The 18,425-nt window shown below is 42.3% G+C and overlaps 1 protein-coding gene across 4 annotated transcripts in view; it reads left to right on the forward strand.

The window, feature by feature from the left end:
- The window catches only part of CATSPERB (cation channel sperm associated auxiliary subunit beta), a 120,945-nt gene that overhangs the window by 55,666 nt on the left and 46,854 nt on the right, over positions 1-18,425 (forward strand). For all 4 annotated transcript variants that reach the window (XR_001179922.2, XM_013057593.2, XM_045071191.1 and 1 more), the window contains 2 exons: positions 8,618-8,772; positions 11,426-11,580. Coding sequence is in view for 3 of the 4 variants with exons in the window: in XM_013057593.2 (XP_012913047.1) it covers positions 8,618-8,772; positions 11,426-11,580 (310 nt within the window). In the remaining variant the exon portion in view is untranslated. The remainder of the gene's footprint in view (positions 1-8,617; positions 8,773-11,425; positions 11,581-18,425) is intronic.

Below are 18,425 nucleotides of genomic sequence, written 5' to 3' on the forward strand. Positions count from 1 at the left end.
ACTGTGGATTTCTCATATATGGCTTTTATTATGTTGACATAATCTCCTTTTATTCCTAGTCTGTTATGTGTTTTTATCATGAATAGATCAGAACACAGATCCCCAATATTTGGAGGACAGGGTCCTTTTTGCCCACCTTGGCTCCTGTAAACTGCCCCAGGAGTATGTGCACAGCTCTGCCAGATACCCCTAGTGGGAGATGGGTAGCTACTACTAAGGGCTGAAATTAACCACAATTTACCATCCAATCCTTCCTCTGCAAGTTGCAAGCCTTTGCAAATGTTCAAGTGAGGAGACAGATTCCTGGTACCTCCTGCTCTATTGTCTTCCCAGAATCCTCTAGAGGGTGATGGGCCTTTAGGATCTACAGAAGTAGGATCCTCTGAACAGCCTTAAAGAAGGGAACCCTGGAACATCACGCTATGTTCCCATTTGCAATATCTGTGATGTTTTACTTTCCCAAAAGCAATAATAGCTCCTATTTACTGAGCTGCATTTGGGCTTAACATGTTACAAATATCATCTTGCTTAACAGTCATAGCACTGGCTGAAGTAGGCAATACTAGCCTACTTTTACAAATTAAAGTGATGCAACTAAAATCACATGACTTGTAAGAAGTGGCATTGTGTAAATGTTATATTGCTCTCCATCTTACTTTAATTTTGTGATTTCATTGATCAAGGCTACCAAGTTTAGGATCAAGGCTCCTCTCAGTTTATTTGTGCAGTAAAAGCAACAGCTCAGATTGATTGACCTTACTGACAAGCGCCCAATCTTTTCCAGCTTGGTTGAATTTTGTTAATCAGTCTTGGAGCCTAGAATGATAAAGAAACATGATTCTCCATTTATGTCTGTATCTCTATGATCTGCATTCTCATTTTATGTTGTTATTCAATTATGAGGTCTTTGAGGTCTTGTTTTGTTGAATCTATTAATTTGTTAAGGTTCTTTGATGCAAAATATGGGAGAAAATTTGCCTCCTTTTGGGATAGGCTTTCTCTCCACTAGATTCTTTATATCTTTTTATGCTATTAGTACCTTCTCTGCCTTTTCTTTCCCCTTTGCCTCTGCTATTCCCCCACCTTCCTCTTTAACCGTTGGCTCTTGTTGCCTTTTCTTTTTTCTCTCCTTGCTCTTCATTTCTTTCGGTCTAGTTCATCATTACAGTGAGTGCAGCACTGGTCAGACCTTGTGTTTGCTCTCAAGTAATGTAGGTGGATTATTCCTGAGATCTATTTGCTTCCCCTCATCCAGGTAGCTGTTGAATTTGTTCTCTCAGTACAGCGCCTTGGAAGGTGGTGGACCCGGCTACACTCAAGAGGGCTTGATTTGTTTTTCTCTGAGGACCAGCTTAACCACTGCCAACTTCTCTCTTGTTAGAAGCATACTACTGAGAGTCCTCGGGAATTTCTTAATCTATCTTCCTTCTTTTATTATGACCTCAGAGGTCTGAGTGTAGAGTAGTGTGACTTGTTACATCAAAATTTTCTCTTTCTTTCCTTAGTGCTTTCTTTTCTACGTTTTGACATATTGTTCTTTTTTTTTCCTCTTTTGATTGTTGCTAGTGATTTTTGTTCATTTTTTTTTTGTTTTCATTTTCTTTTGTTTTGTTTTGTTTGCTACTTATTTCTGTGCTAAAATATACCCGGCACAAACTTAAACATTTTAACTATGTTTAAGCGTATAGTTCAGTGGCCTCAAGGGCTTTCACGTTGCTGTGCAACCACCAGCATTCCTCGCCCTTCCAGAACTTTCCCATCTTCCCAAACTAAAATTCTGTACCCACTACACAATAACTTCCCATTCTTCCTCCTGTCGCCCCAGCCTCTCAGAACTACTTTTGTCCCTATGGATTTGACTATTCTAGGTACCTCATGTAAATGGAATCACCCACTTTTTTTGTCCTTTTGTGGCTGGCTTATTTCACTCAGCATGGGCAAGACATATTCACGTTGTCACAGGTATCAACGCTTCATTCCTTTTTGTGGTTGAATAACATTCCATCTTATGGATCTGGCACATTTTGTTTATTAGGACATTTGGGTTGATGGGTGATGTTTAAAATTTTTAGCTCTTATGAATAATGGCTTTATGAACAATTTATGTTCAAATTTTTGTGTAGAAGTATGCTTTTGGTTCCCTTGGATACATACATAGGAGTCTAACTGCTGGGTCATATGGTGACCCTATGTTCAACATTTTGAGGAACTGCCAAACAGTGGCATACCATTTTACATTTCCACCAGCAACACATGAACACTATTGCTCCACAGCCTCGCCAACACTTGTTATTGTCTGTCTTTTTGTTTTCGTTACCTGAGTGGGTAAGAAATTGTATCTCACTGTGGTTTTTACTTGCATTTTACTAAGGACTAATGATGTTAAGCAGCTTTCCAATATGTTTAGTGGCCATTGGCACATATTCTTTGGAGAAATGTCTGCTCAAATCTTATGCCCATTTTAAAATTGGGTTGCCTTTTTATTGTTGAGTTATAAGAGTATTTTATATATTTTGACTATTAGTCCCTTATCAGATATAAGATTTAGGTGTATATTCTTTCATCGTGGGCTGTCTTTTTGACCTGCTGCATGGGGCTTTTTGATGCACAAACATTTTTAATTTTGATGAAGTCGAATTTATTTTTCCTTTTGTTGTTCATACTTTTGTATTCTATCTAAGGAACCATTCATTGCCTAATCCAAGGTCATGAAGATTTACTTTTATGTTTTCTTCAAAGAGGGTGATAGTTTTCATACATACTTTTTTGGTCCATTTTGTTAGGTGTTCATAGGACAATGAAAACTATTACTCATATAAGGAAATAAAGCTGAAATTCAGGAACTTAATAGGCAAGGAGATATACCTTCAGAAATATGGTCTCTCCAAACAGTGCTTAAGTAACACTTTTGTAGATTATTGGGTAAATTTGGAATTTGGGCCAAATTTGGACATCTCTCATTAGTTCTAACCAGAATCTGGAAAACATTGATTGTTTTCAAGACAAGAGTGAGGCTGGGTTTTTGCTGCTGCTACTACTATTTTTAATACGTCAGCATTCTTGACTACTTAGCTTCAAAGTAGTTTCTTCTGGTCTCTAATATGACTTTAAACAAGCCTTCTGAAGTTTTCTGATATGGCTTCAAAAAGCAAGTTTTCCTTGACCTCAGTATTGTGTCCTTGACACCCACCAGCAGAATTCAGTGTTATCATCTTGGTCCTTCCTTGGTCCTCCTTGGTCCTTCCTTGGTCCTTCCTTGCTCAAGGATAAGAAGGAACATCAAACTCTTACTCCATTTCCCCAGATCTTCCCCACTGTGTTTATGTATTCTCTATTCTGTCAACAAAACCTTTATTCAATTTCTGTTAATATCAGGTTAATCTTTGTGGTGTATTTTCTGGGATACTTGTTGAGATGGTAGTTGTGCAGTAGCATTTCAGAATCTAATGATCAGCCATCATATGATTACAAGATAAACAAAAATGACTATGAGTAATATGAGGAGGGGTTGGAGAGTAGAATGAGGTATGAAACATTTGCAGTATTCTAGAAAGCTCCCTCGTGCTATTTTCCCATCAGTATTCTTCTAAGGGTAGCCATTCTTCTGACTTCTAATACCATAGATTAGTTTTACCTGGCTTTGAACTTCACAGGAATATAATTATGCAGTATGTGTGTATATATATATATATGTACACACACATATACACACATATTATTTTGTGTATATAAACATATATGTATATATTGTATGTATATATATATTATTTTGTGTCTGACTTTTTTTTTTTTGGTCAACATTATTATAACTGTGAGATTCCTCCATACTGACGCATATGTTACCAATTTGTTCTTTTTCACTGTGGTGTAGCTTGCATTGTCTGAATATTATATTTATCTATTCCACTCCTAGTAGGTATTTAAATTGTTTCTATTTGGGGTTTATGCTAGAGAAGCCATGGACATTTTTGTATCAGTCTTTGGCTGGACAGAGCTTCCACTTCTGTTTGGTATATATCTGGGAGTAGAACTGCTGCATCATAAAGTATATGTTTTTTTAGTTTTTGTGGAAAAAAAAAAAACATTAAGTACTGTCAACACTTCCCCAAAGTGGCTGTATCAAGCATCTGTCCTACCAGCAATATGAAGGAATCCCAGTTGCTGCCCCTTCCCACCAGCACTCCGTATTGTTAGGCCTTTGAATAGTAAGTCATTCTAATGGGCACATAATTGTACCCTTTGAAGATTTCGTTTGCATGAGCAATGGTGTTGAGCATATTTTCATACATTCATTGGTCGATCTGTATCTTTTTTATTTTTTTTTTGGTAAATTATCTCAAGTCTCTTTTTAATCAAGTTTTTAATGGAATGATTTTTTAAATTGATTTCTATGAGTTTCTAAGGTATTATGGACGCACATCCTCTTTTAGGAACAAAACTTGCAAACATCTCTTCCCAACCAACAGCCGGTCTTTTCATGGTGTTGTGAGGGCCAAAATTGTTAATTTTTTAAAAGTTCATTCTGTCAGTCTTTGCTGGTATGGATAGTGCTTCTTTCATATCCTACTTGAGAAGGCTATCTTTTGGCTATCCCAAAGTTATGAAGGTATTTTCCTGTTTTCTTCTAGAAGCTTGTCTTTATGTTTGTTATATAGATCAGTGTGAAATTTCTATTTCTGTGTGTGGTATGAAGTGAGGGTTCTTTTCTTCCCTAATAGCTGTCAAATATTTTACTGTGATCTTAAGTTAAGTATTAAGTATTCACGGTCATGAGTAGGGTTTTTTTTTTTTTGAAAACTCTTTAATATATCCATAAAAGTCATACTACCTTACAGTTTTTGTAAAAACCATAACTGTCATTGTCATGTACAGCCACCCCATCAGATTATCTAAAGTGCTGCCCTCTACCGACATACCATCCCATGCTACGCCAGTAATAATCTGACTGATTGTGATGTCCTTGCTTGCTATGGGTTACCAGTGTCCCAGTAGCTGCCAGGCACAGAGGTCATCTGTGCATTCCTTCAATATGTGAGCAACTCAGTCCCAGAATCCAGCCTTGATATTCTATCTTCCAGGGATACTTTGAGTAGAGATCTGTGTCACTTAAAGTCCTGGCAGGAAACGTAATTTCACACAAGTGTCTCACCTGGAGATCCTTTATAAGGAAACTAGAGCAGTGGAAAAAGTTAAAGGAACCAAGAATGGTTTTGAAATAACCAGAGATTAGCAATGGGAGAAAACCATCAGCGTCCCTTTGATTTAAGGGATAAAGCAAATAAATAAGTGATAGATAGATAGAAGGTAGTAGATAGGTAATAGTTTCACCTAGGCCCAATCAAAGCTAGACAGCAGGCACCATCCTGCAAGAGATTCAGTGTAGGAGGCTCAAAGCTGGGGTCAGAACTGCATCACTAAAGTAGGGCGAAGGGTAGGAGGAACTATGTAGACTTTTCTCTCCTTCCCTTGTCCTTACCTCCTGCTAGTGCCTTTCATTGGCCAAATCCAATCAGAACGCATCTGGAAACACAGCACAAATAATGCAATTCATAGGGGTCAGCCTTCCAGTGTCCCAGACAGAGAGAAGAAAGTCTGGGGATGGATCTGGAGGAACAGGCAAATAGAGAATAAATAGCACATATTGTGGAACAAAAATCAAACTAGACTAAGCAAGATTACTTTGGAAACAGTGAAAATAACACCAAAGAAAATGGAACTAAATTGTCCATATAAGAGATAAACTATTACATATAGATACAACCAAAAAACACGTCCACATATAGAAAAATAAGTAAGTGGGAAGAATCTAAAATGATAAATATAGGTGCTAAAGATTGAGAGACTGCAAGTTGGAGACATTTCCAGTGATGCAGTGGTGGTGGCTGTTTAGCTATGGTTCCCAGCACATTCCCTCTGATATGAATGGCTGGATGGGTGAATGCATACTGAAAATAGGAAAAAAATAAAGGAAAATAAAATTGACAATAATGTTATTTTTTAAACTGAAAGCAAAGCTGTGTCTGAATTATTTGGACTATAAAGTGTAAATCAATTTTAAAGGTGCAAAAAAAAAAAAACAAGCTAGTCTTGGATTTTGCTGCTACAACAATGAATAATAGCACATATTCTTCTCAGAACCTTCAGAGAAAAATAATATTACCTAAGAATTTGGAGCCAACCCAACCATTTATTCATGAGCAGAGCCAACAGAAGAATGTTGTAAAACTTGTATTTAACCAAATCTGAGATCCATTGGTTGTAAGATGACTTTGTTCTATTAACACAAGTAAAAACTTTGAATTACATTTTTTAAAGATTTTTTAAATCTATTTATTTGACAGATTAGAGATCACAAGTAGGCAGAGAAGCAGGCAGAGAGAGAGGAGGAAGCAGGCTCCCCACCGAGCAGAGAGCCCGATGCGGGGCTTGATCCCAGGACCCCGGGACCATGACCAGAGCCGAAGGCAGAGGCTTTAAACCACTGAGCCACCCAGGCACCCCTTGAATTACATTTTAACAGTGTTTTAACTGTGATGCTGAGTGATGCATGGATTACTCCGACATTATTTCCCTTGCCTACAGTTGCATTGCTTGGTGTATGATAAGGCGATCTTTTGAGTGTATTTCACTAGCAAAAGATAATGCAGTTTCATCTGTTTGTGAGTTTCTTCCTTTCTTAGGTCCTAGAAAGCACTTGGTTGTGGTTGTACAAGGAAATATGAAATAGCAGTAATTCTTCCAGTGTCGTTTGCTTTACTGATAAATACAAGCTCTGCTTTGTTTTCCTCTCTTACTGCACCCACAGTAACTTTGTTTCAATGCCAAATTATAATGTAATATTTTTGAAGGCATGTTAAACATTAGTAAAATTTAACATTTATTATACTAGTGTTTCAGGAAACTCCCAAGTGATGGACAGAGCAGGCACAAACTCTACTCCCCTGAGGCAAATTGACCACTGTATCGTGGGTGCCACCTGGTGGACCATGATTGTAAGACACAGCAATTATAAAAGTGATCTCAAGACGTTGAAGTGTATTGTAGGTTTATAGGTGAGCTAGGGCATATTGAACCACAGCAACTGTAATGGTTCATTTATGAGTCGACGAGGCCAACGGGTGCCCAGGGGAAGCATTATTTCTGAATGAGTCTGCGTCTGAAGGAGATCAGCATTTGAATGAGTGGGCTCAGTAAAGCAGACTGCCCTCCCAGCATGTGTGGACACCATCCAATCCTTTGAGGGCCTGAGCAGAATGAAAGGGTGAAGGAAAGTGGAACTCACCCCATTTGCTTCCTGCCTGCTTGTGAGCTGGGACATCAGTCTTCTGTCCTTGGACTGGGACTTAAACCAGTCCTCTTTCCAGTTCTCGGTTCTCACGTCTTTGTCCTCTGGAGTTCCGCCAGCCAGTCCCCTAGTCCTCGGGCTGACAGACAACAGATCACAGGACTTCTTCTCAGTCTCCATGCTTGCATGAGCTAATTCCTCATAATAAACCTCCTCCCGTGTCACACCAGCTTGTGCAGGGTGACAGGTGAGAGTGACAAGAAGAGGTTGGATTCTCTCTTTATCTTGAGGGGGCATAAGTAGGATTTGTGGATGGCTCAGATGTAGGGCATAAGAAAAGGAGAGGAGTTAAGAATGACACCAAGGTTTTGGACTGAGCACCAGGGAAAATGGCAGTTGCTGTGATGGAGATGAAGAGGACTTGGGCGGAGGAGTTTGCTTGGGGATTGGAAACTCAGTCTGGAAGGAGTTCAGTGTGAGATGCCTGGCGGCCCCGGAAGGAACTGTCAGTGGAAGGCTAGATATGCAAATCTGGAGTTCTGGGCAGAGAACAAGACAGGAGGTTTAAGAGAATTATTCACATTAAAATGGGTTTGAAATTCTAAAACTGGGTGAGATCTCTAGAGATGGTGAGAAAGGAGATCTAAAAATTGAATCCTAAGGTGCTCCAGCATTCAGGGGTCAGGGACAGAAGAATAGACCAGGAGAGTCTGGCCAGATTGGGGTGTGGGTGTGGAAATTAGCCTTTGCATCTCAAGACCTGAGCGTTCTCTTGGGCTCCAGCCAGGCGAGGCAGCTGGCTCTCTGGACCCATGTCTGGTTGGATGCGTACTTGTATGTACTTACTACCAGATTACTGCTAGTGCTGCTTAACATGTTACCCTAAAGCATGAAAGAAACATAGGACCCCAAATCTTGTTCAACATATTTATCCTAGGATAGCGGATGACACAACGGTCTCTGCGGATCATTCACCCTGCTTCTCTGAGGGTTGTCATGGTCTCCTAGCTTTGGAAGTGTCCGGGTTCCCGGACCAAGAGGAGGAACCACCACCAGGGAGGCGCTCACCTCTTCTCCTCTAGACCTCTACCTCGTCCCCCTCCATCCTTCACCTACTTTAGCAATCAGGGTTGGGGAATGAGCTGGAGCCTGGAAAGGACTTCTGGGGGACTTAACAAAGACTGACATGAGTTTTACTAATTCTGGAGTCTCGAAGACCTACTCCTGCCCTTTAGTTTAAGTGAAGGGTTTTCTCCCCCCTCCACCCAAGATACGGTATTGAAAGTTCTCTAGTTGTACTATATCAAGAAATTTCTGTTTCTTTCCTAACAGGATTAATAAGATATGGTAAAATTGGATCTATTTCTGATAAGATTTTCACATTATACTACGACCACATGGGCTTTATACATAAACTGACTCCAGACCACTTTGAAGCTGATATGTCACTTAGAACCTCTGGGAATCCTAAAAGTATTTTTGGACAGGTTAGTGATAAAATGCATTGAGACTGTTTGCCTTGTTTTAAGAATTGATGTCCCACTGTGCACACAGAATTATGGGAAAACGAGAAGGTATTTTGCTTGAGACAAACTCTCTTTTTTTTTTTCCCAACCCCCCCTACCCCCAGCAACCCTCAGTTTGTTTTGTGAGATTAAGAGTCACTTATGGTTTGTTGAGACAAACTCTTATTAATGCATTTTGCTCCATCTGACTATAGGGGAAACCTCCAAAACCTTCTTCCCAGTCCCATACTGGGTTCTAGAGCTTTAACTCCACCCAGAATGTCTCCCTACAAATATCTTCACAGCAACACCACCAGATAGTCTAAGCTATTACTTAGACCTATGTCTTCCAACCCAGGTTCGCAGTACATTTGGCTTTTCTACCTCCCAAGGCTGACCAAGAAACAGGAGTTATCTTTTCCCCACTGGCTTACCTCTCCTCTTTTGTATTCACCCTGCACCTTCATTTTTTCCTTTTCTAATGCTCTTATAGAAAGGAGATACTATCTCCTTCGTAAGTGATGCTACACAGAGGCTTTTCGAATAATTTTAATGCATAATGTGCCACTTGTGAAGGTTCTGCCTGAGAACGCATCACTTGGGCATCCAGTTGTGAAAATGGACTTTCTTCACTATATCAGCAAAGAATCCGATTTTTTTTTAAAACTTGGCCTTAATGAAACCATCCCTTTGTCCTAAAGGAAATAGAAAATAATGGCTGACTTGAGTTTTCATAGATATTCCAAATGACTAGGCCAATTATTTTCATAGATATTCCAATTACCAGGCCAAATTACCAGAGTTGAAAAGATCATGTTTTCACTCTCCTTGTCTGAGATGGGAGGAGAGTGACGGGGGAACTTCCCGGAGATGGCACGGGGCTGCCACGTGACCATTCAGGGCTGCCACGTGACCATTCAGGGCTGCCACGTGACCATTCAGGGCTGCCACGTGACCTCCTCGTGACCTCCCCATGACTGTAAAGTGCTGCCACGGGACTTGCCATATATTTGCTGTTATGTGGGTTCTGCACAGACACAAATCAAAGGACATGAACAGGAGAGTAGGACTTCCGGAAAAAGCAGATATCCCCATTTGTCACTAACTTTACAACTTCTAGAAATGTCTTAGTTCTCTTATGTGAAAGTTTAAATTATTAAAATCAAAAACCAGTTGGGGTTTTCAGCGGCAAGAGGAGTTCACCTCCCAACCCCCAAAGCAAGCAACAGACATCCTCTCTGGATAAAAATAATCACAAGCCTTTATTTGGTTCTATGTGCCAGGCAGTGTTGTACATTCTTACATTTTTATAACAACTCTTTATCTTCATTTTACTGATGAAGAAAACGAGGCACAGCAAGGCTAAGTAATTCAGCCCAAATTGCACACGCCACTGGGTAGTTCCTAGATCAGGCATCAGCCCGGACAGCAGGGTCCAGGGCTTGTGCTTTTGTCGTGTGTGGCCTTTCACTGGCCTTGTACACACTTTCTGTGGGATGTTCTTATCACTCACATGCTAGAATGGCATTGGGAATTCTAAAGCACTTTCAGCCTTTTCGAGAGGCCCTTTAAAGAGCCTTAAGACATCCATTCAGTCTCACGCCAGTTTCTTGCCTGTTTCCTACTCTCTTCTTCCCAAGATCCAGGGGACAGGGCATGACAGAAAATGGGTCTTAGAGGCACCATTGAATGCCTGTGCCCCCAGCCAGTCTGCACTATCTACCACCTACTCCTCATGTCATGTCCACAAGGTCAACCCCAGCATCCCCTTCGGGGTGGTCTTTTCAACACACCCTTCTCTGATCCTGATCCTGTCCAGCTTTGCGAACTTTAGGGACCACCCCAAGGCAAGGAAAATTGGCAGCCACTTTCAAGTGAGGAGACATATGCCATGGCCCCTTCCTTAAAAAAATACTCCAATGGGGCGTCTGGGTGGCTCAGTCATTAAGCATCTGCCTTCAGCTTGGGTCATGATCCCAGGGTCCTGGGATCGAGCCCCACATCAGGCTCCCTGCTTGGCAGGAAGCCTGCTTCTCCCTCTCCCACTCTCCCTACTTGTGTTCCCTCTCTGTCAAATAAATAAATAAAATCCTTTAAAAACCAAAAGTACTGAGCTCCAGGGGTACCTGGGTGGCTCAGTGGGTTGAGCCTCTGCCTTTGGCTCAGGTCATGATCTCGGGGTCCTGGGATCGAGCCCCACATCAGGCTCTCTGCTCAGTGGGGAACCTGCTTCCCCTCACTGCCTCTGCCTACTTGTGATCTCTGTCCATCAAATAAATAAAATCTTTTTTTAAAAAAAGGAACTGAGCTCTAAAATCTGTACCTCCAGGCCCCTTCTACACAATGGAAAACACACCTCCACCCACCCTTGCACTCCGGCCTTCTACCAAAGGCACAGGAACCCTAAACTGAATCTTACTCCCCAGAATTTCTTTTCCTCCCTAATGGAAAAATGCATTATCCCTTGTGCACACACGGATCTACAAACAGAACATGTTGAAATATGACTCCTACTGGTAAGCCAAACAGTACTGTTGTGACACCCACTGGAAACCAATCTGATATTTGCATTTTTCCCTAATTAAAATATAAAATAGTATAAAATGCAATGTCTTTTGTTCTTTTCCTTCTCCAGGCTCCTGATATGGGCTTCGAAACTGCCCTAGCACCTCAGTACATCGCCTTAAAAGAAATTATCTTTTATGCGTACGTGCCTGCAAATGAACCTGAGGGAACTGTGTACACCAAGAAATTCAACAACATGCACTTGGGAAAAGTGATACACTCCAGGTAGGTACTGATTTGCCTCCCGTTTATTTAGACTGCACACTGGTTACTCAACTCCAAATTTTGAGGCAACTTCTTTGAGTGGTTTCCTTGATGAAATAGTGTACATCTTTTTCTGATACTTCAGAAGGCCAACTACACTTACAGAGGCCAAGGTGCCTTGAGTGAGGCCCCAGGCTTAGAAACACGGGGCTGGTTATGTCGGCACTATCGGGAACAGTGCTCTGTCATCTTGAGTATCAAACATGTTCTCGGCTTCACTGGACACTGTTTGCCCACAGGGGTCACACACATGGCCATTCTCACATGTCTTGGAGACAGACACATCTAACAGTGTGAAGGCCACCTTGCATGAATTACCGCATGGCTGGGTATGAGATATTCCTAGCAGTGCTTACTTCTAAGGTATCAGCAAGAGCCGCCAGCCCTGAAAGCTACCTTTAAGTTTGAAAACTCTCTTCGAAGAATGTGATGAATTTTATGACTCCCGAAATATCTAACAGGCAGAAAAGGAACAATTTCAGATGACCAGAAACTCAACCCTGTTCCTTTTTTTTTTTTTTTTTTAAGTGGGGAGAGGGGCAGAGGGGGCATCTTAAGCAGACTGCCAGCTAAGTGTGAAGTCAGACACAGGGCTTGATCTCACACCCTGATGTCGTGAACCTGAGCTAAAATCAAGAGTTGGACGCTCAACTGACTGAGTCACCAGGCGCCCCTGAACTCACCCTATGGTGAATGGGTCCTGTTCCACCAGGGCGAAATCTGTCTCTATTATATTTGTATTGGGCCGTCAGTATGCACCTTGTCCCACAGCCAGCAACTCCACGTATCACGGGGCGGCTCACACAGAAGTGGAGGTGAAGACTAAATTCACATACAATAGAAAAAGTGCTGGGCATACATTTTTTGTTGTTATCATCATTGTTTCTTTTGTTTCTAACAAGGATTATAGAACTTTCTATGTTGAGGAAAAGCACCTGTGATCTCTAAAACTATATTTTGTTTTCAGTGGTTTTTGTATGGGTGACATCCCAAGCCACTTAGTTTCTGTAGGTATGTGCTTGTAGAAAACATAGAATCAGGGTGCCTGGGTGGCTCTGTCAGTTAAGCAGCTGCCTTTGGCTTGGGTTGTGATCCCAGAACCCTGGGATTGAGCCCTGTGTCGAGCAGGGAGTCTGCTTCTCCCTCTACCTGCTGCTCTGCCTGTTTGTGCTCTCTTTCTCTGTCAAATAAATAAATAAAATCTTTTTAAAAAGAAAACATAGAATCACTTTTTAAAAGATTAGCATGATAATCTCAATGTTAATATTAATTTTTTTACATCCTGCTTATTTTTAAAAGCATATGATCATTCTCTTAAGCATCCAAATACAAGTTTCCCTTACTATGTCAAAGTACAGCAGTCCTATGAAACTTTTCACGAGCTGGACAGGAGTAAAGCAAAGAAGCAATTACCTTGAACTTACATGGGAAAATTCTGAGCATTCCCAGACCCCCCCCCCCAAATACCCTCTATTAGGCTTTTTCTGATACCTTAGGACACATCTTGCTAACAGATGCACAAAATAAGTGGAGATAAAGCCCAGGTGCTCACCCAGGTCAGAGCTCCGGCGGCTTGATGCTGAGATGCCCTGTGGAGTTTACAGGGAAGGGGCTGGGCGGGGCCCCTATAACAGATCTGCTCCCTGCCAAACAAAAGCGGGATGCTCTTCTCACTTTTCGTGTTTTCTCGTAAAAGTGAGAATTCTCTTCAGACTTCTTTGAGTTAACAAACACAAGTGCTAACACAGGTCTTTGGTCCAAGTGAAATGGCGTAAGGCGAACTTTTGAAATGTGAGGAACCTGTATTTGAAAATTGGAACAGTACATTCTGTGATCAGACTCAGGAATTTGGTTCTACTTGTGCAGAAGCTAGGGAATGAGCATCTCCAAGGCAGGAAAGGGGAGGGAAGAGCCAAGATCAGAGAACTGGAAGGAAGGCAGACTTCAACTGGGCAGGTCAAGGATGGGGAGCCCAAAATCCCAAAGTCAGCAATAGGCCAAGGCGGATTCTAGGTAGTCAGAGAGTGGAGCAGGGGGAGCCCTTCATTTATTTCTTCCACAAATAGTTGCCTAAAACTTACTACACTCAAGGGGCTCGCAGTGTCCTGAGAGAGCCATGAAGAGGGCATTCGAACCCATGCACACCTTGAACTTACGTGATGACAGTTGACAGCAGAGGGGTGTGGCGCATCTAGAGAGTATTTTCCTGGGGATTGAGCCCTTGTTTGGAGGACGTTGGAAAGTTGCTCAGAGCCAGCGCTGCTTAGGATGGGATTGGAAGAATGAGGATGAAGGGGGCGGCGGGGGGAAAGTTCCAGACAGAGAGAACAGTATGTGGAAGGCCCCCAGGCAAAGGGAGCATGATGGGTGTTTGAGAAACTGAAGGAAAACCAGAGTGACTTCAGGGTCATGAAAAAAGGAGAGAAGTTATTGAAGACCGTGGAGCCAGGTCAGGGAGGGCCTTTTGTGTCCCAGCCGGGGCGGGGAGCAAGGGATGGATATCATTCCAAGGCTTCTAATTAAGTGAATAACTGGACGGATCGATGTGAAATCTGCTCCCTGAACAAGCTGGAAAGACCACCTTGAATCTTCCTCCTCCTGTCCTTCCGACTCCTCAGTGGACTTAACCTCTGGATAAAGAATCAGGCAAATCCCACAGCTTTTCTCTTTGAGGGCACATGAACATTTCCTTGGCTTAGAAAGTCTAAGTCAGTCTAATAATCACATGGCTCTCTTCTTGTCCAGTGTTTCAAAAGAGGTCAAATTCTTACCCAATTTAAATGTGTTTCCCAGCCCGTATTTGGGCCTGACCCAGACTGGGCCGCCTGGGGCAGAGGTGTATTGGCTCATGCTTACTATTTTCCAGCTTCTATCTTCTTCCCTTCCAGGATTTGGGGGAGAGAAGGCAGGTGAAGTAAAGTGGACAGAGACCCTGGAGTCCTTTGGAGGTGGCAAGTGTCCCCTTGTCACCCCCGGTGACAGGGTCCCTTCACCCTTTGGGCAGTTCTCCAGGGATCCTTTCCTTTTCTATCCTGTTTCTCCGCCGCCGCCCCCCCCCCCCCCGTGACGCCAGTCCCTCCAGAGATCAGCATCATCTCGAATTTTCTGTGAACACTGAGACGTTTTTTCTTCTTTAGGGCTTTAACATGTCCCTACGCATCAGAGTGCACTTTTGGGTTCTGTCAAGGTGTTATTCTCCTGCGACTCGCCTTTTCTGTGCAGCGACAATGTTTTCCGAATCACTTGGTGCTGACGCGTGTGCTAGTCACTCGCACGAACACACCGCCCTGTCTTTAGCAACTCTCCTGTGTTTCCTTATAATCGTGTTAAACTTTTGCTTTTCATGTTGAAGTGTTCAGTCTGTCTAGAGCGTATGCGTGTCTTGTGGAGTGAGAACTGATTTCTGTCTTTTTTTTTTTTTAACGTAAATAACCAACTGTCCTTACAAGTCTCTCCTTTTCCCCTTGATGTGCCCTCCCTGCCCCCCTGCATCCGTCTCTCAGGTTTGCGTGTGTACGTGGGTCTGTTTCTCCTCTCTTCTGTTGCGTTGGCATATTAGTCTTCCCTTTGACGACTGACTAACCCTCTGTGAGCAGCGCCGCCTCCCTTGGCCTTTGTCCTTGCCTCTAAACGTTAGATTCAGCTTGTCGGGTTCCATTAAGGAAAAAAAAAAAAAAAACCCACAAAACACACTAATCTGTTAATAGAAATGACCTCTTGTAGCCAACTTCTGCCTGATATCTGCAGTTCAATCTTGGGTGGAAATTTCTGGCGGTTCTCCTGAAAGTGGAATAGTTCTACTTTGTTCTTTCAGAATTTTAGGCTCAAAACAGCCTCCTGACCCTCTGTTAACGGGCAGAGAGTTACTATTCTTTCCTTCTGTCGTCTTAATGTGTCTTTGCCTGTACCCCATGGATGAGTGGCTTTGCTTCCCATCACCCAGTAGCTTAAAGCTTTTCCTACGTAGGGAAAAGGCCAGGTAGGGAAGCAGGCAGGAAACCAGGATGTCAGAGCCAGCACACCCCCCGCAGGGACCCCTCCCAGCATGGATCACCACTTTTGAGGTCTGTGTGCAAAAATGGTTAATGTCCAGCCTCCAAGGGCTTAAAGTTTTGCTTCCTATGAAAGAAGGTTCAGGAAAGTGGGTGGTGCTTCATGCTGTTTTCTCCCATCCTCCAGGCTGCCTGGACCTCTGGGCTATTGGCTCTGCTCTGGTCTTTCCAGAAGCCTCCAGGGAAGCCCATGGAAAGAACTTGTGCGTGTAGACTCCCCTTCGAAAGCTGCTCCAGCTTTTCCAAACACACAGCAGCATACCCTTAGGCTTCACTTTTTTTTTTTTTTAACAGTTTTTAGCTATTTCTTGTTTGTGTGAGGGCCAGCACTGTGTTTCTCCCTCCCAAGCTCCTCCACACGGTTCCTGTGTTAATTTCCCTTGGAATGGCTCATTCCCGGGGATCTCCTGTGAGTCGGTTATCTTCGTCGCTGACGCCAGTTCCCGGATGGGCTTACGGAAAGCGATAACTTTCTACTTTATCTGCTTTATTTTGTTTCTTTTTCTTGTTGGCTTCACCTTTCTGCCTCCGAAGTCTGGATAACTGACTTCTCTATAGCAACCATAAATTGTTCGAATCTGCTAACTTTCTTTAATTATTGCAGCACTTGTTTTCTGTGTTATTTTGAATTTTCTGAGTAGTGGTACTTATTTTTCTAAGACAATCACTGTATCACTTGCAAATGTTTGTCTTGTTTCTTAACATTTCTTAGCATGGTATACCTTTTCCCTATTACAGTGTCTAGGGTCTTGTTAACTAGAAGGGGACACAGTGGGTGACTTCATCCGTTGGGGCTGCTGTCACAGAAGGCCACAGGTGGAGTGGCTTACAAACAACAGAAGTGGATGTCTTCTGGTTCTGGAGACCATGTCCACGCTCAGGGGCCAGCAGGGTCAGATTCTGGTGAAGACCTCTTCTGGGTTGTTCCAGGCTGCAGACGGCTGTCTTCTTACTGTGTCCTCACATGGTAGAGGGTTCTGGGTCTCTCTGGAGGCTCTTTGGTAAAGGGCACTAATCCCATTTGTGAGGGCTCTACCCTCATGACCTAAGTCGCCTCCCAAAAGCCCCCGCTTCCTAATACCATCACTTTGGGCATCAAGTTTTTGACATATGAATAGGGAGAGGACAGGCACTAAGGTTCAGACTATAGCAGCAGGCTTTTTTGTTGTTCCTGATTTTTTTTTTTTTTTTTTGAGAGAGAGAGAGAATAAGCAGGGAGAAGAGCAGAGGGAGAGGGAGAAGCAGACTCCCCACTGAGCTGGGAGCCCCATGTGGGGCTCCATCCCACAGGACACTGAGATCATGACCTGAGCCAAAGGCAGATGTTTAACCACTGAGTCACCCAGGTGCCCCTGTTGTTCCTGACTTTTAAAAGAATATTTAAAGCATTTCACCATTATGTATTATACCTTTCATCTTTTTTCTTTTACCCTTTTTGCTTATAGAAAAAAATATTGGAACGCCTGGCTCATTTGGTTAAGCAGCTGCCTTTGGCTCAGGTCATGATCCCAGCGTCCTGGGATCGAGTCCCACATTGGGCTCCTTGCTCAGCCGGGAGCCTGCTTCTCCCTCTGCCTCTGCTGCCACTCGGCCTGTCTGTGCTCTCTCTCTCTCTGACAAATAAATAAAATCTTTAAAATATATATATATATATTTTTTTTTTTTTCAGTTTAAGAGGTGTTTTATTTTTGGTGTTAAATGGTTCTGCATCTACTGGGCTTATATATAGAATTTTCTCCTTTAACTCTTAATTTGATGATGTGAATTATATTATGGATTTCACACGTCTGATTCCAAGATTTACTAACCTGGATGTCTTGGAATACACCTATATTAGTCACTGTGTATTATCTATGTTCATACATTTCTTGATTCAGTTTGCTAACATTTAGGATTTTTGCATCTGTGTTTACAAACCATTTTTGCCTATAGTTTCTTTCTCATATGTCCTCACTTGATTTTTTGTAAAAGATCATACCAGGGTCATAAATAAATATTTCAATTTTATTTTCTGGAACACTTTGTTTAAGATCATAATTTCCTGTTTCTCAAAAGTGTGACTTTTTTCAAAAGATTTTATTTATTTATTTGACAGACAGAGATCACAAGTAGGCAGAGAGGCAGGCGGAGAAAGAGGAGGAAGCAGGCTCCCTGCAGAGCAAAGAGCCCGATGCGGGCCTTGATCCCAGGACCCTGGGATCCCAAAGGCAGAGGCTTTAACCCACTGAGCCACCCAGGCGCCCCAAAAGTGTGATTTTTTTTTTAACTGGTTGAAATTTTCTTTATGGTGAAAGACTAGGCTATTATGCTCAATTTTTGTAAATATTCCACATGTGTTTATGGAGACTATAGTCTATTGTTCAGTGCAATGTAAGTATTTGTCAGATTAATTTTGTTAATTGTAATGTTCCAATTTTCTGATTCTTTACTGATTATTTTTTCTGCTCAATTTATTAATTATGAGAGAGTTGTGTTAGAATTTCCGTATGTGTTAATAGATTTATCAATGTCTTTCTGTGGCTTTATCAATTTTTACTTGTATGTTTTGAGGCTGTTGTTAGATACATGTAAGTTTAGAATTTTGGGGGGTGGGGGTGCCTGGGAGGCTGAGTGGGTTAAGTGACTGCTTCAGCTCAGGTCATGATCCTGGAGTCCCAGGATCGAGTCCTGTATCCAGGGAGGCTGCTTCTCCCTCTGACCTTCCCCAACTCATGCTCTCTCGATTCTCTCAAATAAGTAAATAAATCTCTTTAA

This window comes from Mustela putorius, unplaced genomic scaffold, assembly GCF_011764305.1.
Source record: "Mustela putorius furo isolate JIRA1106 unplaced genomic scaffold, ASM1176430v1.1 tig00000129_pilon_pilon_pilon, whole genome shotgun sequence".
NCBI lineage: Eukaryota > Metazoa > Chordata > Mammalia > Carnivora > Mustelidae > Mustela > Mustela putorius.